This window comes from Peromyscus leucopus, chromosome 23 (genome assembly GCF_004664715.2).
Source record: "Peromyscus leucopus breed LL Stock chromosome 23, UCI_PerLeu_2.1, whole genome shotgun sequence".
Lineage (NCBI taxonomy): Eukaryota > Metazoa > Chordata > Mammalia > Rodentia > Cricetidae > Peromyscus > Peromyscus leucopus.
The window spans coordinates 13,599,817-13,617,293 of record NC_051082.1 but is presented as its reverse complement, the minus strand read 5'-3'; the positions used below and the strand labels follow the sequence as shown (position 1 = coordinate 13,617,293).

The window sequence follows — 17,477 nt, the reverse complement described above, 5'->3', positions numbered from 1 at the left end:
CCACCACCACCACCACCACCACCAGGCATAGCATACAACTCTTAAGAGATCCATCTGCCTCTGTCTCTTGAATGCTGGGATTTCAAGTCTGTGGTTTTTAAATCAAACACAGGTTTTCAAGGAAGTCTAAATGGAAGGTAAACATTTATTACCAGAGAAGAGAAAACATACACAGAAATTCTGGATTCTTTCTCTTCATGCACTAGTTTCATAATGAAGTCCAAATACCAAGAAGGAAGATATTTACAAAGATACATTTTTCTAACATGGCCCTGTACTGTATGGTGGACTTCTTGTCATAGAAATCATATACTGCAAACTAAGTATATTCTTACAGTTTACAAGAAGCTTAGAGCAACTATGTATTAAACAGAGAAGACTTTTTAGTGCAAAATATTATAAAAGTGATACAACTGTGTGCCTCATAAGTGTTTAATTAATTGATTTGAACAAGAAAATGAAAAAACAAAACAAAATGATCAAGACAAGCCTAGCTTTAAGATTTTTTGTATTCAATTCGTTCTACTTTCACGTCATCTCCAATGAGCTGATAGACGTAAGTGACCACTGTGGAAGCCTGGATGTCCATCAGCACAAACGACGGAATAATATTTCTGGAAGAAAAGTAAACAGTCAGTGTTTCGTACTAAAGCAATAGCACTGCACATTTTAATTCAAGGATTGAACTCAAGGAGAACTCTGATTGTTACCTGCATACTGAGAAGAACACAGTAGCTGGGTGGTGGCGGTGCCCTCGGGAGGCAGAGGCAGGTGGATCTCTGTATGTTTGAAGCCTGCCTGTCTACAAAGTGAGTTCAAGGGCAGCCAAGGCTACTATACAGGAAAACCCTGTCTCAAAAACAGAAAGAAACGAATCATAAAAAGGTATTGCTGACATAAAGATTTACCTATTTATTGTGTGTTTTTTTAAACAGGATCTCACTATGTAGCCCTGGCTGGCTTTGAACTTGCAGAGATCCGCCTGCCTCTGCCTCCAAAGAGCTGGGATTAAATGTCTGCACCACCACACATGCACTTTATGAGACATCACACATGCACTCACTACCTTTTCCAAACCTCTACACGCTAAGTTGTGGTACTTACGTTTCCAAGGCATTATAGGCTCCAGTGGCAGAACCTGGGTTAATGTAGAACTTATTTTCATGTTCAAATGCTTCAAATTTGTGTGTGTGTCCTGAGATAAGAATGTCCACATCAAACTGCCTCTGCAGCAGGGCCAAGCTAGCCATGTCTCCCCATGGAATAACTTGGTGTCCATGGATCAGACCGATCTTGAACTGCCCCACAGTCACAACCTTCTGTTCTGGATAATTGAGATTCTAATATAAAAAGGAGACACAAAGACAATACACATTTCAGATAGACTGACACTGACTCCATTTGCTGAAACAGTCAACCTCCTACAGCTATCTTCAGACAGCTCCCTACACAAATACATTTATAAAAAGTTTCTCCTCGGCCTGTAATCCTGCAATGGTTTTTAAAACCCAGTCAGGGGCCGGAGATGGCTCAGAGGTTAAGAACACTGGCTGTTCTTCCAGAGGTCCTGAGTTCAATTCCCAGCAACCACAATGGTAGCTCACAACCATCTGTAATGAGATCTGCTGCCCTCTTCTGGCCTGCAGGCATTCATGCAGACAGAACACTGTGTACATAATAAAACTTTAGAAAAACTAAAACAAACAAGCCAATTCAGCCAACATAAACTGGAAGCTGCCAAGCAACTACTTTATTGAGTTAATTTCTATAGACTATGGGTTCTTTGGGGCATGCTGTAAAGAATAATTATTCGTGGGCTGGTGAGATAGCCCAGCAGGTCCAGGTGCTTGCCCCCACCCTGGATTCTATCCCTGGATCCACATGGTGAAGAGGGAACTGACTTCACAAGCTGGTGTCCTTTGACCTCCACACAAGGACTATGGCACATGTGCACACATGCACACACACATACTGTAGTTAAAAAATTCAGGAGAATAATTATTCCCAAACTTGTGATTTTTCACAACCTAGGGCACACAACCTGTAAGCTAGGATTTATTTAAATTATATCCCAGGCTTTAATAGTTATGATACCCATTTTATGGATGAGGAAACTAAGACACAAAGCTGAAGTAACTTGCCCAAGGTTACAAGCCAAATAAGTTGGCTGAGGTGAGATCCAAACCCTGGTTACATGGCTCTAGAGTTTGTGCACTTAGCAAGCTAGAAATGAAACTTAGCCTTGCTAATTAAACTGCCTTTAACACAGAGACGTCTTATATATTTTCAATACACTAGACCTATACACTAGTCAACAAGTAGGCTATTCTTTCATCTCCCTAGTCTTTCATCACCATGCCAACTTCACAGTCTACCCCAAATCTTTTTAAATCTGCTAAATACGAACACTGTATGTTCATTTTGTTTGGTATAAAGAAAATCTGTGGTTTTTGAGGGTTTTTTTTGGTTTTTTGGTTTTTTTGGGGGGGGACGTGGGGGAGTTTCCAAGATAGGGTTTCTCTGTGTAGTCTTGGTGTCCTGGAACTCTGTAGACCAAGCTGGCCTCGAACTCACAGAGATCCACCTGCCTCTGCCTCCCGAGTGCTGGGATTAAAGGTGTGCACTGCCACTGCTGCCCGGCAGTGTCTGAGATTTTTAAATTAATTTTTAGTGTGTGTGTGTGTGTGTGTGTGTGCATGAGTGCACATGTGCATGTGTGCCACTGTACACGTGTCAGTCAAAAGACAACTTGGAATCGGTTCTTTCCTTCAACCACGTGGGTCCTGGGGATGAAACCAGGTCATCAGGCTTAGTGGCAAGCATCTTTACCCAGAGCCACCTTAATGGCCCTAAACCCTTGAAAGCACCAACCAAGTTATAATATTTGAAAAGCTTAAGATTCCTAGAAGCACAAAGTAATTTCTTCATATTGGAATGTTTATTATTGTGAATTGTTCAATTCTGATATATTTATTAAAGGTCAGAAGAAAAGTAATTTTCAAGAATCTCACTATATGCCAGGTGGTGGTGGCTCACGCCTTTAATCCCAGCACTTGGGAGGCAGAGACAGCCAGATCTCTGTGAGTTCCAGGAAAGGTGCAAAGCTACACAGAGAAACCCTGTCTCAAAAAACCAAAAAATAACCAAAACATAAAAAAAAAAAAAAAAAAAAAAAAAAAAAACTATTTTCTTTTTGGTTTTTTGAGGCAGGGTTTCACTGTGTGGTTCTAGCTGTCCTGGAACTCACTCTGTAGACCATGCTGGCCTCGAACTCACAGAGATCTGGCTGTCTCTGCCTCCCAAGTGCTCCGACCAAAGGTGTGCGCTACCACTTCCCTTCATAATCTTAATTTTATTCCCTCTCCTGACAGGGTCCTGGAATTCACCCTGTATCTTCAGGCCACGCATATAAGGTATGCAGGAATGAAACAGAAAGGAATTTGCTGTTTAGCCCTGGCTCTCATCCCTACCTCTCTTTATGTATATGCACGTGTCCCCGAACCGGAGAATGCCTAAGTCCAGAATGCTTCTGCCTGCAGACTAATGGATACTTCATCTGTAATTTTATACTTGGGTGACAAATAGTGATGGTGAGGACTGAACCCAGGCATCGTGGACACTTGGACAAGATTTCAGGTACCAAACATTTTTCTAGGCCCTGGGGTGACCTTCAAAGGAGGTGGGACAGCAGTGGAACACTGAGTCTAAAGGACACAGTTCATGCAAAGCAGCGAGAAAGGGGCACAGAGGGGAAGAAAGGAAATGGCACCTCATCGAAGTCTCCTCTTACGATGTGGACGTCACCAGCCAGAGTCTTGAGATAGTCATAACTCTCCTTGGTGCAAAGGTTTCCAGTGCAGAGAATGTGCTGGATTTTCCCTGGCACCAGGAGCTTTTTAAATTTCGCCGGCAGGCTGTTGCAGCGGTGTGGGATGTGCAGATCTCCTAAGACCAACACCAACTTTCAGGGGTCGGAGTGAAACAAACACAGCGACGTTAGACACGATGGCAAACATGGCCCTCCCCCATTACCCTTTAAACTTGCCAGTGATTCCAAGAACCCAACAGAGCAGAAGTTACTAACACGTTTCCTATCCTGGCTCTTCAAACACAGTGGTACCATACCTGTTCTAAGCTAATCTTATCTTGGACATCAAAAGTTGTGCTATTTTATTTACCAATAGAAATAGAATAAAATCAAGTTTTCTACAACGTTTCACTAGCCAAGTGTGAGAGCACACACCTGCAATCCCAGCACTAGGGAGGCAGAGGCAAGAGAGCAAGGCAAGTTCAAGGCCTGCCTAGTCTACAGAGTGAGTTCTAGGTCAGCCACAGTCACACAGGGAGATACTGTCTCAGAAAAAGTACAAAGTAAAAGATTGAGTTAGAAACCTATAAATTATACTGAATAAATGAAAACTGCAAACTGAACAATGTACTGCTGGAACCTATGGCATCTAACAGTTTTGAAGAATGGCACAGTAATCCTTTCTGCAACTGTAATATAAAAGCCTATTTAAATGCAAAAACATGGTTAAAGTTGAAATTACAGAAATGAAATAATATGGCCCTAGAGAGATGGGTTAAATAGTAAGAGCACTGGCTGCTCTTGCTGAGGTCCCAGGTTCAATTCCCAGCACCCACAAGACAGCTCAGAACCATTTCATTCCAGTTCTAGTGGATCTGACACCCTCTTCTGACCGTCTCAGGTACTGCACTGGCTGGTGTGATTAGATACATGCAGGCAAAACAGTTTTGGGGTTGTTTTTGTTTTAATTGAATGATAGGGCTGGGCTGTCGTGGTGCACACCTTTAATCCTAGCACTTAGGAGGCAGAGGCAGGTGGGTCTCCATGAGTTTGAAGACAACCTCGTCTACAAAATGAGTTTCAGGCCAGCCAAAGATAATACAGTGAGACCTCATCTCAAAAAGGAGAAAGAAGAAAAGGGGAGAGAGAGGGAGGGAGGGAGGAGAGAGGGGGAGGGGGAGAGAGAGAGAGAATGAGAATATATAAGGTGTGGTGGTTCATGCTTGCAAATCCCAGCATTCAGGAGGCTGACACAGGACTGCTAGTTCAAAGCCAACCTGGGCTACACAGCAAGTTCCAGTTCTAGGCCAGCCAATGCTGCAAAGTGAAACTATCACACACACACAAAAATATACATACATACATATATATGTATGTATATAAATATAAAAATGAAATAATAGGGGAGAAGTTAATTTTATAGTTTGTGCTAAGAACTCTTTGGAGAACATTAGCCAAAATTAACTGATTTCGTTACTTCAAATTCTTAGCAGTATGTTACAGGGCACAAAGCCTATGCTTTGGAGTCTCTACAGATGCATATGTGCATCTATTTATAAATTTGGCTATCTTCACTTTCTTTCACTAGACACCCCCGCTGTCATATTACCTGGATAAAACTGCTTCTCCCACCCTCTCAGTATAGTTTGTAAAGTTAAAAAATAACCCTTTCACAATCATTTATGTGAACTAGAGAAGTAAAATAAAAACCCAGATAGCTGAGTGATGAGTTTAGCAGGAGGTAGTTTAGAGTTGCCACAAAGTCTCAGATGACAAAAATCTGCTCTGAATATCAAAGAATCAAAAAGCCAAGCCTAAGACAGGCATGCTGGCTCACACCTTTAATTCAAGCACCAAGGAGGAAGAGGCAGGCGGATGTCTGTGTGTTCAGGGCCAGCCTGGTCTACATAGGAAGTTCTAGACCAGCCAAAGCTACACAGTGAAATCCTGTCCAAAACGGGGTAGGGGCAATCCTATGTAATTTTAAATTGAAAAATTTCAAGATTGAACAAAGTATTGTTTAAAAGTTCGTTTAAGCCGGGCGGTGGTGGCGCACGCCTTTAATCCCAGCACTCGGGAGGCAGAGGCAGGCGGATCTCTGTGAGTTCGAGGCCAGCCTGGGCTACCAAGTGAGCTCCAGGAAAGGCGCAAAACTACGCAGAGAAACCCTGTCTTGAAAAACCAAAAAAAAAAAAAAAAAAAAAAAAAAAAAGTTCGTTTAAAGATAACACATGCTCCCCCGAGAGCAACAGAAGAGATTGTCCATGTTGAATAGTATAGGCACACCTTACAGGATCTTCCTCATACAGATGTTCCATCATCAATGCACGAACTCTAACTGCTTTGCAAGGCATGACTATCCCTGATAGTACCAAAGAAAGCATTACATGTTTAATATGATAAAACAAATACTTTTGCCACCACAATGTTAAAATTAATTTTAAATTGTTAATTTGGCAGCTGGAGAGTGGTTCTGTGGTTAAGACCTGGGTTCAGTTCCAGCACACACATGGTGACTCACAACTGTCTGTAACTCCAGTTCTAGGGATCTGATCCCCTCTTCTGGCCTTGGAAGGTACCAGGCACTTGGGTGCACAGACAGACATGCGGACAAAACACATCCACATAAAATCACTAAATTTTTAAAAAATTAATTAAAATCCAAAATAAAAAAAAACAAAAATGTATGAAATAAGAGTGATTACTAAAACAAGTGTGATTCATCTGGCAACAAAAATCAAAATGACTGTAAAGAAAAGAAACTTATCAGGACACAGAGTGGCTGAGGTAACAGGTGCTCACAAAATGAGCACACTTTGGGGAAAACCTTTGGAAGCTAAAACCACTACAAAGTATCCACCCTCAATGAACAGACAAGTACCTTGATATAGAACAATCTTCATTTTAGAGGGGGATCCCTTCAGATTTGGATTGATGAACAGAGTTACTGTGGGATGCTGAAAAACATTTTCTATATTAAAAGGAAGAACTCTGAACTCCTAAGAGGGTCTATGTCTAAAACAGGCTGAAAATCTCTGGGACTGAAAATGAACTGTTCAGTCAGAAAGTACCGGAAAGAACATCAGTGAGACACAGTACTGTATCATGACTGGGGATACCCGTCCTAGGAGGTGCCATCAATATTGATATGTGAAAACTGTCCCTGGAGGAGTAGCCACACAGGAACTCTCAAGGACTCATGGTAGGACAGAACCCTATGGTTTTCTGCCGGTGACCAAGTTATGAGAAATCCATGACACGCGTCAGAGTGCCCCTGCCTAAATTCCACGGTGACAAACCAGGCTAGACACACAGGACAGGCAGCAAAGGTCCCGGAAATGGCAGTCTCGTTACAACCCAAACACAGCATGGGGATCCGGTCATTTCCTATTTGAGAGATCCGCTATCAGCCACCCAACCACCATTGTTAGTAGGAGCGGAGAAAAGAAACTTACTCTGTGCCCAGCCTTAGTGGAATGAAGAAGTTGATTGCAGACAGGGGAATGAAAAAAAAAAAAAGGTGAAACATGACCAGTGTTAAAAGAAAGCAACAAAAGTTAAATAAAATAAAAAAAAATCAAATATGCAAAATTTGTTAATGATTTCTGAATGTTATGGAAGGAAATGTTAAAAATCAGCTGTGCTGAAAATAATTCCAAAAGAACGACTCACTTTACTTTTAAACATAGCACACACACCCACACACAGCAAATTCGCCTTGCCAATGTCATTTTTTAATCTGGCTTTCCAAATTGACTCCTGTCCCTTTATTTCTCATTCTGTTTACTATTTGTAAGATCAGATATTTATAATTTGAAGAATTTATCGGGAATAGGTTAAGGTTATCCTTTCCTGGTTCCTCGGGTCTGTCGCTGTTTTTATTTTATTTTTTATGTTTGAGGTTCATGTAGTGAAAAACCATGCTCCACAGGGAAGTTATTATTTGCTATAAAAGACATTACTAACACGAGTACATAATCTAGTGATGAAAATGTTAAGGAAAGATCAAGACAATAAAAACCAACACACGCCGAGTGTGCCAGCACTCGGGAGACAGAGGCAGGCAGATCTCGTGAATTCCAGGCCAGCTAGGGGCTACATCCTAATAGCCTGACTTAGAATTCAAGAGATGGCTCAGCAGTTAAAAAGCACTTGCCAAGGACCGGGATTTGGTTCCCAGTACCCACATGGCATCTCACAATTGCCTGTAACTCCAGTTCTGGGGATCCCAAGCCCTCTGGCTTCCAATGGCACCTGTGCTTGGGTGGTGCACATAAACTCATGCAGACACACACATATACAAAAAATAAAAAAGAAAAAGAAAACAAAATTTTTTAAAAGAAACGTGATGAATAGCAGGGGAGCGACCATTAAACATGTGTTCACTTCTCAAAACGACTTCAGAAACATGGATCGTGACAGCTAATTCCTCTCCCCTGGAAGTGTCTCCAAACTGCCATAAATGAACTAGTCTACTTTAAACTGGAGTCTGTTTAGAAGCAAAAAATCCGGTGACTTTAAGCATACATCTTGGGAAGGCTTATAAACCACCTTTTCAAAGGTCGTTTGAACAAGAATAATCTCTGTAAAAAAAACGCAACGCGTGCCCATCAGCCAGAGAGGTGCCTTCGCTTCATCAGCCCAAACAGCAAAGCTCACCAGAAACCCTCTACAAACTTTAGAGAGCAAAGGACACCTTAAAGAGTCCGATTACAGGGACGTGTCTGCTCCCCAGATTTCATACAGCAAGATCGTAGGGGCAGCAATCTATGGGATTGGGGGCGCAAAGGCCTGATGCACACCGGGGAGGCTAAAGCTCTCCAAATAACACGCGCCTCTTCTCAGACCTCAAACGATCCCCTCGAGCTCGCTCTAAGGGGTCGCAGCAGCCCCAGGAGACAAGCAGTCCCCTTCCGGGTCCCGGCCCGGAGCGGCGGGGGCAGCGGCTACTTCTCCTTCTGCACCGAGGCCGGCTGTGCCCGGCTAAGCCCCGGAGAAGCAGGAGGGAGACGTCCGGCCACACCGCCGGCCCGAGGCCTCTCTCCAACCCCACCTTCACGGCCGCAGCGAGCCGATCTCGTGACAGGACGAGCAGCCCGGGTCCTCCCTGCACGCCCTCTGGCCGCTGGGGCGAGGGGCGACACCAGGCCGGGCCGCACCCTCGGCCGGCCGCGACCCTCCCCTCCCTCCGCCGCGGCCGCGGCCGCGCCCCGCCCCAGCCTCCCGGATCGTCCTCGTCCCCGACGCCGCAGCCTCCTTGGCCCGACCCGGGGCGCCGCCGCCGCCGCCGCCAGCGGAGCGCTCACCATCCTGTCACCGGGCTTCGTTCCGTCCCCGCCAACGCCGCCGCCCTCTTCCTCGGGCTGCGCAGTGGACCCGCCCACTTCTCCCGCCACCAATAAGACGCGGAGTTCGCGAGAAGGGCTGTGCTACGGGGGCCCGTGAGGGCCGCTCCCCGTCAGAAAGCGAACCCGCTCAGGGAGGAAGTCAGCGCGGGTGGGGCGAGGCGGAGGCTGCGGGCGTCGCGGAAGGGGCGGGTCACATCCGGGTACCGGCGGCGGGCGCGCTGCCGTGCGCCATGCCTGCGCTCCCGGTCGCCATGCTGAAGTGCGAGATGACGGGCGGTCAGGTGAAAGGTGGGGCGGCCGTTCTTGCTGCGCAGGAGAGGGAGAGCCTGACGTCCAGGGAGCGTCCCCCATCGTCTTCTCACGCCTTCCTCCGCCATGCTTTCCCCAGGACCGATCCGCAGAGCCCGGCCGGCCGCTGCGCCCCTCCCGAGCGCCCTGCTGAGCTTCGAATTGCATGACCGCCTGGAAATGTGGGGGCCGTGAAATGCACCGTGGCATTGTCGGCCTCAAGCTAGGGTTGACGGGGGCCAATGCGGGGAGAAGTTGAGAGGCAACTGACACTTGACCAGCAAAAGTATTTTTGAGCCCAGGGCAGACGACCCGTTCTTTCTTGCGAGATCCTGCCAGAGAAATTTAGTTGTTGTTTTGAATATGTGATCAACATCAAGCTACCATGTCAGTTTGAATCTCAGTTTCCTCAGTTGGAAAATGAGACTTAAGATTAACACCTTCCCGGGCGGCGGCGGTGGCGCACGCCTTTAATCCCAGCACTCGGGAGGCAGAGGCAGGTGGATCTCTGTGAGTTCGAGGCCAGCCTGGGCTACAGAGTGAGATCCAGGACAGCCAGGGCTACACAGAGAAACCCTGTCTCAAAAAACCAAAAAAAAAAAAAAAGAAAGAAAGAAATACATGAATTGAACTCAGTAATTAGAAGGACGATGTGGGGAAGTATATTGTACATAATCTTTTTTTTTTTTTTTTTTTTTTTTTTGGTTTTTTCGAGACAGGGTTTCTCTGTGTAGCTTTGTGCCTTTCCTGGAACTCACTCTGTAGTCCAGGCTGGCCTCGAACTCACAGAGATCCGCCTGGCTCTGCCTCCCGAGTGCTGGGATTAAAGGCGTGCGCCACCACTGCCCGGCTGTACATAGTCTTATAAAAGGGAATGACTGGGCTTGAGACAGTTCGTGGGTAGACAGACAGCTTGCCTGGCATGTATAAGACCCTGGGTCCCATCCCCCTGCAGAGGGTGGGAGAACCCAAAAGGAAAATAAATGAAAGCATTAGCATGGAAATTGGCTTGCAGGGGAGATAATTTTTGTTGAATTTTATATCACTGCAGCTTTATTGAATTCTTACTATGTACATAAAGGGTATTATAAGGTATTACCTAAGGTATATTAATCTATAAAATACCGTATACATCAGCTAACTTAACTCTCAGGTATATCCTGAGCTTTGTTCCACCCTAAACCTAAAAGTCAAATGCCACCACTTAATGGGAAATTGTTAAGACATAGTCAGAAAAAGGGGATTGCAAACCACTTAATGACATCACATACATTTGGCCACTTTATGCTGAATTCCTCTCATGGTGATGAACCTTGCTAGGGACTTGACATGGCATCAAAGTTGAGATCGTTATGGTCTAACCTGAACATACTGGAGGCCAGCATGCTGAATGTTGTTACGGTCTATATAGCCCACGAGTCAAAGGGAGTGGTAGCCATTACTTTCCAGCTTTTTGCCCAAGATCAAGCTCAGACTCAATGGTAGAGCCACGCTGAAGCAGGTGGTATAGAATAGGCCTTAAAATTTGGCTAGGATGGTTGCCCACAATTTCCAGATAACTAGTAATTCGGTTGGTGAAAGACCCCTATTTCCACCTCTGGGAGTCTTACCCACAGGGTAGTAACAAAGAGCTCAACTGTAGAACCAATTGAAGAGTTTGACCGACATGATTAAGTTGTTCAGTTGATCCCACTGTCTTTTCCAGTATTTCATTTGAGTCCTGCGTGTGCGGGAGTAGTCCTGCAATTTATCCTTACTGCTAGAAAGAATAAACAGCACCTTTCTTTTCCTCCATAGTATTTGGGAAAGCAATACAGACCTTATCACGAGTGAGTGATGACCTGTGGCTAGACCCATCTGAGAAAGGTGTAAGTAAGTCCAGTTAAAAAGTGAGGTGTCATGGCGCAGGCCTGTATTCCCAGCACCAGGGAGGCAGATCTCAGCCAGCTACACAGGGAGTTTGAGACCAATTTGCGCTACGAGAACCTGTCTTACAAGCCAAAATAAATTCAAAAAGTGGTTGGTCATATATTAAAGCAGGAGAAAAGGTTTGAAAGAGCCAAGTCCAGGGACACGGGTGGAGGGCACAATCCCAAGCGCTTGAAAATCCAGAACCTGAGTTCCAGGCAGGCATTCCCGGGATGGCTGAACCGAGTGGTAGCTTCTCCCCTTAAACAAGGTATGAGATAGTCAGTCCATCAGGGCTCTTTCCTATCCCATTCCTACCCTTTCATGCATTAGCATTATGGTCACTTTACAGTTTCAGTTTAGGATTATAGAGTTTATAAATATATATTTAGTATAGACACATAAGTGCCCATGTGTAAGTTCGATGCGCTTGGTTTCATCTAAATATATTTGTGGCATCATGTTCATAATAGGATTAATTCAGGATAGAAGCTGGTTTTCTCTGAAATAACTAACATATTTTTTTTCCAGCTTGCTCTGAGATCTGTGAATTCCTCTCATTCAACATATGGCTGTGTCCTGTTCTCGTCTTTGTTTTTTCAACATTATCAATGGTCACCCTCAGCCATGATGAGTGATAATGGCATACCCATGAATTTAAATTGCAAATTGGCAATAAAGGTAAAAAACAGTTGGTTTTTCTCTTATATGGGAGAAATACTCCTTTTTGTAGGACATAATAGCTGTACTGTATGTAATTATTCCAGTGCCATCTGTGAATACACAGACTTTTCATCTGTTGGGTTTTAAAAAGTTAATGGGACAGCTGTACTAAGTATGCATTTAATGTGTACAATGTATTTGTGTTGCAGTCAATTCTGCCAATCTTTAGGTGTCTGAATTATCTTGAAAGAAGTGTAGAGAAGTGCAGAATAGTCGCCAGAACGGATAAATGCAGAGTCGTCTTTCAGTTCTTCTGCAGGCATGGTAGGTGCCCCGGAAGCTGTGTGCTTCATAGCATTTTTTTTTTGTTTTGTTTTGTTTTTTTTTTTTTTTGGTTTTTCGAGACAGGGTTTCTCTGCGTAGCTTTGTGCCTTTCTCTGTAGCCCAGGCTGGCCTGGAACTCAGAAAGATCCGCCTGCCTCTGCCTCCCGAGTGCTGGGATTAAAGGCGTGCGCCACCAACGCCCGGCAGCTTCCTAGCATTTTCATGCATTCAGTATGCAGACTTACTGTGAGGTGAGGTAGGGACAAGTATGGAGTGTGACAGCGGCGCCACCTGTCTGCTGTACTGTAAGGTGGCTGCCGCTCTTCCTTAGTACTTCACAGCACAAGCTGGTCTGCATGCAAAACAAAGGAGATTTAAAAAATGTCCAGCTGGGGAGATGGGTCAGTCAGCCTTGCAAACACAGGAATCTGAATTTGATCCCCAGAACCTATGTTTAAAAAAAAAAAAAAAATCTAGCTCGGTGTTGGTGGCCCACACCTTTAATCCCAGCACTTGGGAGGCAGAGGCAGGTGGATCTCTGTGAGTTCGAGGCCAGCCTGGTCTACAGAGCGAGTTCCAGGATAGCCAGGGCTACACAGGGAGATTCTTGTCTCAAAAACAAAACAAACAACAGAAATCTAGGTGTGATGACACATGCTTGTAGTTGTGATGCTGCAGAGGCAGAAACAAGCGGACTCCAGGGGCTGGCCGTCCAGGCAGCCCAGCCTGCTTGGTGAGCCTCAGACCAGTGAGAGGAGAAACGGTGAACAGGCCCTGAGGAATGATACCTGAAATCTGATCTTACACACACACACACACACACACACACACACACACACACACACACACACACACGGACACACACACACGGACACACACGGACACACACGGACACACACGGACAACACAGAACCCCTACACAAATGTCCGATTGAGTCGTCTAAACTGGTTTTTCCAGCTGGATGAGATGGCACACATTCTGAACTTAGGACTGAAGTGGCTGACGCAGTGGGATGAGGTAGAGGCCCATGCAGCCGTATAGCTAGTTTCAGGCTCTCAGTTACAGTGAGATCTCGTCTCAGAAAAATGAATTCACAGCTGTAACATTGGCCCAAATCCTCTTTGTTCAGGAATGGTCTTACGGAAGGTGATAAGGCTATTAGAATCCCATTCCTTTTTTTTTTTTTTTTTCAATTTATTTACTTGTATTTTATGTACAACACTGTTTTTCTGCATGTATGTCTGTGTGAACGTGTTGGATCCTCTGGAACAGGAGTTATAGGCAGTTGTGAGCTGCCATGTGGGTGCTGGGAATTGAACCCGGGTCCTCTGGAAGAGCAGCCAGTGCTCTTAACTGCTGAACCATCTCTCCAGCCTCTAGAATCCCATTTCTTAATTTTGACTTATACTCATCTTAATTATATATATATATATATATATATATATATATATATATTTTAAAGATTTATTTATTTATTATATATTCTGTGTTCTGTCTGCATGTATGCCTGCATGCCAGAAGAGGGCACCAGATCTCACTACAGATGGTTGTGAGCCACCATGTGGTGCTGGGAATTGAACTCAGGACCTCTGGAAGAACAGTCAGTGCTCTTAACCTCTGAGCCCTCTCTCCAGCCCTTGATGATATATTTTTATTTCAGTGTGTATTTATACCCTTAAATTTTCTCTATAAATAGGAATGGTGTAACATTACTTCCCCTCTTTGAATCAAAACCCATGTAATAGCACATTATGTAAAGAGAGTACGTCAAAGGGCAGCGGGGTTGAGTGACACAGAACGCAGCTGTGGATTCTGCCCGCACCTCTGCCTGGCAGCTCTGTGGAAGAACATGAGCTCCCAGAGCCTCCCTTTCTGCCGTGCACACTGGGGGCAGCTTTGCCCTCTGCCACAGGCTGCTAGGAGGAGAAAGTCAGGTCCCACAGGGACAGGCCAGAGCCTGATGCAGAGCGAGTGCTCATCAACCGTGACTATTAGTGCCTTCTCCTCCTCCTTCCCTTCCAGGTGAGTTTCCAGAAACCAGCTGTTCAGTATCTGAAGTGTCTCAAACATGGCTCTATTAGAGCTACTCCCAGGAAATATTCGCCTACTGGGCTTAGTGGTGTGAGCCTATAATCCCAGTACTTGAGGAAGTTAGAGGCAGGGGATCGGAAGTCCAAGGTCATTCTTAGCTACATAGCAAGTTCCAGGCCAGCCTGGAATTCCTGAGCCTCTGCTTAAAACACAAGCAAAAAATAAAAGGAGAATATTTGTGATTGATTCATTTAAGATGTTTTTATAGGGTGGTTATATTATACAGGATGCTTTAAGATACAAAGAACAGAAGTGGGGGAAATCAGCCAATTCCGCTCAGTAACATTGGCTCAGGTGAAAGTTTAGAGTTGTGCTGTAGCCATGGTTCAGTCCAGGCTGCCCCAGCTGCTGCTGCTGGTTCTCATGCCTCCTCTTCCTTGTCTCCCCCGCTTCTTTTCCTTCTTCCTCTTCCCTCCTCCTCCCTCTTCCTCCTCACCTTCTTGTCTTCTTCCTCATCCTCCTTCCTTTCCTTCCTTCTCCTCCTCTTCATCTTTTTCTCTCAGCCTCCACAGAGTTTGATTCACAGCATACATATCAGCACCACCACAACAAAAACTTGTAACAGTGACTTCCTCCAGCAGCAGGGACAGATGCTTCTTCCACACCAGGCACTTCCTAAACCTTTGCCTTGTACATCCCTTGACAAACAAGCATGACTTTGCTATGACCTCCACCAACCTGGACTCTACCTGGTAGCCAGGGGCTAGTGTTGGCATCCACTTGGCCAACTGCCATATCTGAGCCACATTCTACTGTACAGGTTTAGCTAGAGTCCTGGAGCTGGCAGGAGGGAGGACTCAGAGGAAGGGCCATGGGGCATGGATGATGCTCCAGTCGCGGGGCTAGTTCTATCTAAAGCGGCCATGATTTGCAGATTATACAACTTTATGCCAATCAGCTGATGTAGAGACATTGTTCAAGTTCAGTTGAGAAATTCATCGGAGAAGATAGTCAGTTAGCTGCTGGAAATACAGATTGAAACTTTGGGGTGGGGGGATTCAAAGTTAGTAATGCAATTTAGCTCTGTTAGGAGAAAACAATTGCCCAGACATGAGCTGCCACATAGGACTAGTCCCCTTCACTGTAATCATCAACAGCCTCCAGGGCGGGCTTGCCAGACTCGTGCTGAGAGAGAAAAGACTGGTCCTCCTAAAGATTCAGCTCACCTGTTACTGCTGCTCCCAACCTTCTCTTTTCCTTTTGCACTGGCCACAGAGTTGCTCAGCACGAGGTCTTCAGAGTGTCCCTGAACTCGCTCTTCACATAAGTTCTGTGCCAGCTCAAGAGACAGGCCTACACATCCGAAAGGAAGGGCTCAGTGGGTCCAGAGAAAGCGAAGCCCTGATTCAGGCACACGCATTCTCCAAAGTGGAGGCTGGAGTCTTTAGGTTTTTGTTGCAAGGTAGCCTGCAGGTCTGCTAAGGACTTCAACTTGGTTCAAAAGCCCTATCTAACTGAGCACCTTTGAAGGTGTCGCTGCCTTTGAAAGCTCCACAGGTAGAGCAGCTGTGTGTAATGCTGGCCCCTCCTCAAGTCAACTGTTGGAGCGACTCCGAGCCACGGAGAGAAGTGCTGAACTGCACATAGGTGATTCCTGTTCTTTGTCTTTTCCTCTTCTTCCTCCTTCTTCCTCTTCTTTTTCCTCCTCCTCCTCTCTCTCTCTCTCTCTCTCTCTCTCTCTCTCTCTCTCTCTCTCTTTTTTTTTTTTTGAGACAGGGTTTCTCTGTGCGGCTCTAGCTGTCCTGGAACTCTCTCTGTAGACCAGGCTGGCCTCGAACTCACAGAGATCCGCCTGGCTCTGCCTCCCCAGTGCTGGGATTAAAGCTGTGTACCACCACACTGGCTCACATCGGTGATTTCTAAAGCACATCTCCTGATAACTGTAGCAGCTGCTTCCATGGAGGGTTCCTTCCTGGTTCCCACCATGTATACCTCAGCATACATGACAGCAGAACTATTTCTATGGCAGGGGAGATTTATCAACTTTGGAGCTTAGTGTTTTCCCAAAATAGCAGCCCCAGTGCTTTCTTTAAAATGGGTCAGATGAGGCTGGGCGTGGTGGTCTGTCTTTAATGCCAGCTTTTGGGAGGCAGAGGCATTAGAGCTCTGTGAGTCAAAAATCTCCAGGCTGGGAGCTCTGGGGGTCAGCCTAGTCTACATAATGAACCCCAGTTCCAGGCCAGTCAGGGCTCACACTGCTGAGTGGAATGATGGGACAGTGGAACACACACCGGTAAGCCTAGCCCTCAAGAGGCTGAAGCCGAAGGATCTTCAGTTTGAGGCTAGCCTGGCCTCCGAATGAGTACCAGGAAAGCCAAGGCTACACATCAAAATCCTGTCACACACACACACAAAGAGCCAGATGGTGAGTATATCATTCCAGTTCAAAACTCTGAAATATCTTCTCATTTTAGCCAGAGAAAAGCCAGTGACCTTCAAATGACCTATACTGTTGTCCAGGGACCAAGAGCGCTGGAATGTTTCCTAGAATGATTGTTCAGCTCCACACAGCCTATTGTTTTACAATTCAAACAAACCAACCCTGTCAGTTTCTTAAGGTCTGAGGGGCCAGCAAGATGGCTTACCCAGTAAAGGCTCTTGCTGCCAGCTCTGATGCCCTGAGTTCAGTCCCTGGAACCCACATGGCGGGAGGAGAGAACTGACTCTAAACGATGTCATTTGACCTCCACACATACGCCATGGCACATGAAACCCCCCAAAACAGACAAAAACAATATTGAAAAAAACTTCGGGGCTGGAGTGGTTAAGAGTGGTTAGTGGCATTTGCTGATATTTCAGTAGACAAGTTCATTTCCCTGTGCCCACATTGGGCAGCACATGCACCTGTAACTCCAGCTCCAGGGCATCTAATGCCCTCTTCCAGCCTCCTTGGGCACCAACATGGACATGCACATACATACATATAAATAATAAATCTTTTTAAAAAATAAAAAGTCTGAGAGCAGAGGTTTGTCTGATTGGTTCTCTGTTGGTGTTATAGAATTAACTTGCCTTCCCAGTGAGAAGTCATGCCAGGATTAGAGAT

The 17,477-nt window shown here is 45.5% G+C and overlaps 2 protein-coding genes across 4 annotated transcripts in view; one reads left to right on the top strand and one right to left on the bottom strand.

Moving 5' to 3' along the window:
• Positions 1 to 125: 125 nt before the first annotated feature.
• On the bottom strand, positions 126 to 9,251 carry Vps29 (VPS29 retromer complex component). Of its 2 annotated transcripts, XM_028885904.1 has the most exons (5): positions 9,115 to 9,251; positions 7,264 to 7,275; positions 3,770 to 3,961; positions 1,105 to 1,340; positions 126 to 614 (listed from the first exon to the last, which is right to left on the bottom strand). In XM_028885904.1, exons 1-5 carry the CDS (start codon positions 9,115 to 9,117, stop codon positions 497 to 499), a joined length of 561 nt encoding a protein of 186 aa, XP_028741737.1. In that variant the 5' UTR covers positions 9,118 to 9,251; the 3' UTR covers positions 126 to 496. The 2 variants fall into 2 exon arrangements, with proteins under 2 accessions (XP_028741737.1, XP_028741738.1); XM_028885905.1 differs by lacking the exon at positions 7,264 to 7,275.
• Positions 9,252 to 9,360: 109 nt separating this feature from the next.
• The window catches only part of Rad9b (RAD9 checkpoint clamp component B), a 28,771-nt gene continuing 20,654 nt past the window's right edge, over positions 9,361 to 17,477 (top strand). Inside the window, exons 1-4 of one of the 2 annotated variants that reach the window (XM_028885906.2) lie at positions 9,367 to 9,444; positions 11,242 to 11,312; positions 11,884 to 12,033; positions 12,225 to 12,339. In XM_028885906.2, the coding sequence (XP_028741739.1) occupies positions 9,387 to 9,444; positions 11,242 to 11,312; positions 11,884 to 12,033; positions 12,225 to 12,339 (394 nt within the window). In that variant the 5' untranslated portion in view covers positions 9,367 to 9,386. Of the gene's footprint in view, positions 9,445 to 11,241; positions 11,313 to 11,883; positions 12,034 to 12,224; positions 12,340 to 17,477 lie in introns of both variants that reach the window. The other variant, XM_037198688.1, reaches the window with a different exon arrangement.

Bases quoted from the DNA above. Each gene is read 5' to 3' on its own strand.
- Vps29 (XM_028885904.1), bottom strand. The intron at 1,341-3,769 runs GTGCCATTTCCT...TTTTTATATTAG, and splicing joins TAAGAGGAGACTTCGATGAG to AATCTCAATTATCCAGAACA. The intron at 615-1,104 runs GTAAGTACCACA...CTTTTCTTCCAG, and splicing joins GCCTATAATGCCTTGGAAAC to AAATATTATTCCGTCGTTTG.